This window comes from Kryptolebias marmoratus, linkage group LG4, assembly GCF_001649575.2.
Source record: "Kryptolebias marmoratus isolate JLee-2015 linkage group LG4, ASM164957v2, whole genome shotgun sequence".
In the NCBI taxonomy this organism is placed as follows: domain Eukaryota; kingdom Metazoa; phylum Chordata; class Actinopteri; order Cyprinodontiformes; family Rivulidae; genus Kryptolebias; species Kryptolebias marmoratus.
In genome coordinates, this window is record NC_051433.1 from 17,354,808 (window position 1) to 17,361,296 (window position 6,489).

Consider the following 6,489-nt stretch of genomic DNA (forward strand, 5'->3'; position numbering starts at 1 on the left):
CCTCCTCCTCCAGTCTCAGGCTTCTTCAGTCCTGTTGCTTCTTGGGGTTTGAGCAGCCTTTCTTCACCACCGTGTGGTCAAAAGTAATGCCATCAGTTGACATGGAGAGACTTCTTTGACCCCCCCTTACATGCTCATATACTGTCTGCATGTGTCTCTTTCCTTTACAAGCCCACACGTTTAAAGCTTTGCCCCGTTTCTGGCTTTTTTTTTTGTTGCCTATGAGAAACATGACCCTCAATCTGCTGTTTATAGCATTTGTCTGTTTGGACCAAAAATAAAATGACAACAAAATAAAAAAAACAGACCCCTTGCTCATGTTTGGTTGTGTCCTTAAAGCTGAAGTGGCTTGAAATGTGTTTAGACGTGACGTAAGAGACGACAATACTTCTGCCGTTCGCAGATGTAGGTGTGTGGAACGAGTTTTAGGTGCATGTGGACGTTCCTGCTGAGCGTAGCTGCCTGTTGAAACAGAATGCAAGCAGCGATCGGCAAAGTTGCTGCATTCAGATCTCCAAAATAGCTCCGGTGTTTCAACATCACACTCGCTCGTAGTGCATGAGCTGTCACGAATCTTCATCTCCATGTGAGCAAGGTGAGATGCAACAAACAAGCAGTACGTAAGAGGTGCTTTCACTGTTTCTCTGGCTTCACGGTGGGCGGTTATTTTCAACAAACGACTGCCTCATTAATGGAATGACTAATGTCCCGCCGAAACCTCGCCGGTCAGATACAGAAGATGAAAGTGAAGGTGCAACCACAGTTATTTGTTTATTTATTTTTTTATATGTAGGTTTAAAAGGCTGTAAAAGCCGTCACCACAAGGTCTCCAGTCTTATCTGCACTGCAGTTTTTTGATAAAATATGTGAAAGCGTGTGTTGTGGGTTATTTCACCATATTTTTTTATCAACTTATTTTAAAATAAGTATAATAAAATATGATTAAAAAAAAAAATCCTCTTCTGAGTTCAAATAATAAAAGAATATGAATCATTTTGCAATTGCTTTTATACTGCCAGAATTAAAGTTTGGGCCAATCCTTGGTTGCTTTAACAGACGGGAATGTTTTCTTCGCAAATACTTTGGAAGGAATTTTCCAAGAAAGTTCAAAAGGATGAAACGTCGATAGACTGCGATCCCTAAGTGCCTTTTTCCTGCTCTGTTGAAGTGTCAACACTGTAACATCAGCTGATATTTGTTCACTACTGAAATATAATAATATTGACATGAAACGGTCACAGAGCTCAGTGTTTCCCACAATATACTACATTTTATTTGGATAGGTATTGAGTTATATTAACCATCTCTCAAATATTTACATAGTTATTAGTCACACGTGTAGACTTAAGTTTTTGCAAGTTTTCCATTTTTTTAGTTAGACATTAGAAATGTCTAACTAATCTGTATTTTAGGATAAAAACTCAGTGAAAACTGACATAAAATTCATGTCTTGTAATTGATTCTCATTCTGCAACGAGACTGGTGTCAAGTGTAGGATGAGACTAGAGTTACAGTGGACTCCATATTGTTTGTTTTTTCTGTATACATACAGTTGAAACACACACTGTATAAAAACACACACAACCATTTTTGACCAGATAAATGTGACGGCTTCAGGCATCTGGAAATTGTACTGAAGGGTGAACCAGAGTTGTGGAGGTCGACGATTCTCTTCCTGATGTCTTGGCTGATTCCTTTTGTTTTTTGTTTTTTTTCCCAATGATGTCCTACAGAGAAGCAGTGTGTCTAAGGTGTGCCTTAAAACACATGCACAAGGTGTGCCTCCAATTAACTGAAGTGTTGTCAGCAAACAAACCTCCCAAAAGTTTCCAAAGCCATTAAATCATCATCTTGGGTTTCGCAAATTGACGTCATAGTAACCTTAGTGTACGTAAAGTTGTAATTTTGAACAGTGTAATGATCAAACAAATACATTTATCTCTCATTATTCAGGCATTTAAGAAATCTAAATCATTTTGTGAATCCTAACTGACCTAAAACAGGAAAGTTTAGTCTGATTTAATGTCAGACAGTGAATAAAAAATGGTTCCGTCTTTTTACTCTGTGTATGTAAACATCTGGTTTCATCTTGTTTTTAGACTCCAGAAGCCGAGGCTGCGACATGTCAGATTTACCAGCAAGGCTTTCACAGACATTTAACTGAACTTCCTCTTACTGCTTCCCTTAGGCACTGTTTTTTTAGCATGCTGTTTTGTCATGTCTAATTTAGCGGTACTTCCTTTTTGTTCAGTTTCTCTAAATAAACTGAATTTACGCTGTGCAGAATGACTAAAGCACACATTTAAAAGTGAAGTTTTCTCCCTAATATCTTTTATTGCTCCTGAAGTGATACTACCTACACGTAAAGCTGTAATGTAGGCAACAGTATGCATCTAAAACTTGAAATTACTCCACAGTTGTTTACCGACACAGAGGTATGAAATTCTGACGGTAGGATAACCTTGAGCACAAATATCATTTTACAGTATCAAGGTCTGAAAGAAAAAATTAAAATCATTACATGATCTGATTAATTTTATTTAAAGAAAATACTGCTGCTAAAATAATGTCAAACATTGCTACAATGTTAAAGTAATTTTAAAAAGAAGATTTTACATAGGGTTCACCTTTTCTTTTCAAAGATATTTATATTTATAGCTACTGTTTATAATATTGTAAATTTTAGCCTATAATATTTATAATTTTTACCCTTTTTTTATTTATAGTTATTTACAGATACACACAAAAATGGAAGACATAAACAAAACTATAAAAAAAATGAGCTAAATTTAATTGCATCACTAAAGCAGAAGCACTTTTTACATTCCTGTTGTTCTGCTCTCTGTAAAGTGGCGTTTAGAGGTTGGCTGACAGGTTGATGTTAGCGAGCTAATTTGTGACATGACCGAGTCTAAAGTAGACTGTTTATTAGACTGACAGACATGCAAACTCTATCAGCTTGTTGCAAACGTTTCTTTAAAAATGGCATTACTTTCAAGGGTGATAGGTGGTGCTCCTTTGGTAGTCAAGCCATGATTGGCTGTGTTTTTTCTATGGAGAATAAAGTCCAAACAACCATCTTAGTCCTTTGTTTTTATTTTTTTTTTGTAAGGAGCAGAAAAATTCTGGGGATTTCCTCTCTTTGGCCTCACAGCTGACTGACAGCTGCTAGCAACAGTTGGGGGAAGGGGGATGCTTTGACTGGAGAAAACCCTTCGCTCTTCTGGCATCTCGATGAAAGAAATCGAAACTGCAGAAACTCCTCAGTGGTCAGATTTAGCACTTTTGAAACTGTGGGACACATTAAAACCGAAAACCATCCCATGCCTACTTCCAACAAATGCCTTTAAAGTAAATGTAACAAACTGCTGCTAATCATCAAGCTAAGCAGCTCCCTACAGTTAAACACGGTGGCACTTTTGACACTCAGATACCGAAAGCAGCGTTTTTTTGGTTTCCATGGCAACATGTATATGAAGCCAACTCCTGGTATTAGTGGGGTTCCCTGGATGTGTTTTTATGTGCGTGCGTGTCCAAGAAGTAGACATAAAAAGATCCCTAAACTCATTCTAGTGTGTGTCGTGTATTTTAGTCAGTGATTGCATGTCCTCCTAAAATTTACTCCCATTTTTTAAAATCTTTTCCTGTTTATAGCCTAACACTTAACATGCACACTAATAATCAATTATGTTGTGTGATTCTGAACTTTTTGGAGGATGATTCCTTCTATTAATATAGAGTCTTTGGCAAAACAATTCACTACAATATGTTGTATCATCTCATACAGACGGGCTGTAGCGTTGGCAGGCAGGCAGCTGATATAAACAGGTTTATTTTAGTCCTCGAGGTCCTGGTTATTGGCACCTTCTGGGTTTATATGATGATTAATCTGCCAGTAAGTAACTTGAACTTGAAGTTGTGTAATTATGTAAAGTTAACAACGTAATATATTCTATTTAAGTGAGTTTTTGAGCTTCAAGACGAGTTCTACAACAAGAGATCCATCTTAAACAAACCCAAAAAACAGGCAAACAAAAAAACCCTAAACCTTTGCTTGTGTTGTTTGTGTATAAAGTACAAGATTTCGGACCATAACTCTGAATATATCTAGTTTTATACTGCTTGATCATAGTATGACATGTTTTTAGCTTGTATGTTTGAACATAGGGACATAATCATGAACTCAGTGGATAGTCTGTGTGGCTTTTGTCCATCTCTGCTATAAATTCCTGTACTGTTGTTTATAAAGGCCACTGAACACTCGTAACTTTTTTTTCCCCAAGTGGCTCAGATGGGAAAAAATACTTACATTTGTGACCAACCCCATCTTAACATTCAAAATAACTTCTAATAATACAACAACACAACCCATATTGCTTCACAAAGTCTTGTAGCTCTAAGTAAAAAAAGCACATTTCGTTCACTCGAGACATATGCGACTGCAGTAATGTAAGGGTTTCATTTGTCAGCAGCTGGGACAGATTTAGTTGTTTCATACCTGAAAGTGTGAAAGAGAAATGACCCTTTCAGTTATCTGTGTCTTTTTAGTCCGTTATCTTCTTATATTACCTTCAGTTGCATAAATGTTGGGTTCCATTGCATACCAATAGAGCTCATACAAACTTCAGACCTCTCTTTAGTAATATTGTTCAGGGAAGCTGTTCATTCAACTATAAGGATACTGTATTTAATTTTTTTTGTTTCCAACTCAACATCAGCTTTTCAGTTATCATTAGTAAGTGAAAAGTTAGAATTGTGTGACGATATGATAAAATTATTTAAACAAGAGACAGAAAAGTAAGCACTAGTCCCATACTTTGCTCTGCAGATTGATGCACACTTCTCTTTTTTTATTCTACTTTTCTTCACTAGTATTGTTTCTGACGGTCACAACAAGATGCCGCTGGGTCAGGATGGCCACGCCTGGAAAAAGAAGACCTCAGACGTGAAGGAGAAGTACGACTTCAGGGAGGTCCTGGGAACGTAAGTGTGTTTTTTTGTCAACAGCAACTTCCTTTCGGTGGTTCAGATTTGCATTTTGTGGTTTTAGCACTTAGTACAAGAGTGCAGTTATTTGAATAAAGGTGTTGGCTTGACGAATTTAAAGCATATCTGCATATTTAACAAAGGGCAAGAAGAAACTGTTTACCTCTGTGTGTGAGTGTGAAGTATTTGGTGTCTTTAGAGACAGTCAGACCTGGTACGAACGTACCTTCTGACTGATTTGATCACAAGTGCTCAGCTCGAAGTCTCAGGGTTCACAGCTGGCTGAGAAATCTGTCCTGAGTGATCAGATCTCAGCCGATCTACAAGCAGAACAAGTCTGTGTCACAGTCAGCTGCCAGCTAGGCAACAACCAGGACATCAGCAGATCTGCTGGTGTTCCTGTAAAATCAGTTGCATCCGGTCACCTGAACTGCACCCGTATTAAGACACGAGCATGTTTCAGAGTCACCTCAGGCGCATTTCACGTATCTAAAAAAACCTCATAGGCTCCCTTTTGTAGCCTAACAGACATAATATTAAAAAAGTAAAAGAGCCTGAATTGATTTGTGAATTCACAGAAATCAGCTCATCTCTGCTGATAAAAACAGTTCGAAGCTGTTATTTCCTGAAACTTGGCTTGCGGGCAGGCTGGCAGCCATTTTCCTCACAACTTCTCTGTGTACACAAGCTTTGTGTATAACATGAGACATTTGGTTAGAAAGCTCAAACTCATGTGGGTGACACAGGTTGTATAGTATTACAATATGATTACATCAGATACAATCTGCTTCAAAAGCAGTCAGGTTTTGTCTGGTCAGCAGATGACATATCTTTTCCTTGTCACTCTTGAAAACCTAGATCATTCCTACCTCTTGAGCCCAGGTTTTATTGTAGTCCCTGCTATATTTACCAAACTAGGTTAAAGCACCATTTCGGAGGCTACACATTTGTTTTGTTCCAAAGACAGAACAACTTTTTTTCTTCCAAGTCCCTGCTGGGTTTGACTCAATCCCTCTGTCCCTCCCACAGCAAACATTTGACAAGCTCTCCTAAACCGCTGAAGCAACCTAAACCCCAGTTTGTTTTCCTAAAACTTTAAGACAGTTTAAAGTTGCTGTTCATTTTTCCCCCCATGATCCTCAATGAAGATTTAAGTGTCATAAGACAAGCTGTTTATCCAGGATGTCATACTTTGGGGTTTTTTACACACCCACATCCTTGTTTGTTCAGGATTAAGTCATAGTAGCCATAAGTCAATCCAAGTGAAAGCTTGAACTTATTTACCAACGTTATAAAAAATTTCCAAGCTTTGTCTATTTCATTGGTGCAGTGGTTAAAAAAAACTGTGACTGTGGCCACTGTACAAAATTCATTGAAGAGCTGCTAACAGATGTTTATGACGTTTATTAAAGCATCAGGCAGAGACTCTGATTAAAAATAGTTTGAGTTGTTTATAATATTTAAAGAGTACTGATAATGAGCTTGTAGCACCATATTTTTAAT

General features: G+C 37.6%; 1 protein-coding gene across 1 annotated transcript in view; it reads left to right on the plus strand.

Moving 5' to 3' along the window:
* Positions 1 to 6,489, plus strand: part of camk1b (calcium/calmodulin-dependent protein kinase Ib) — a gene marked incomplete in the record, with an annotated part of 37,166 nt that overhangs the window by 2,943 nt on the left and 27,734 nt on the right. Inside the window, 1 exon segment of the mRNA XM_017434621.3 lies at positions 4,873 to 4,983. Within this exon segment, the coding sequence (XP_017290110.2) occupies positions 4,873 to 4,983 (111 nt within the window).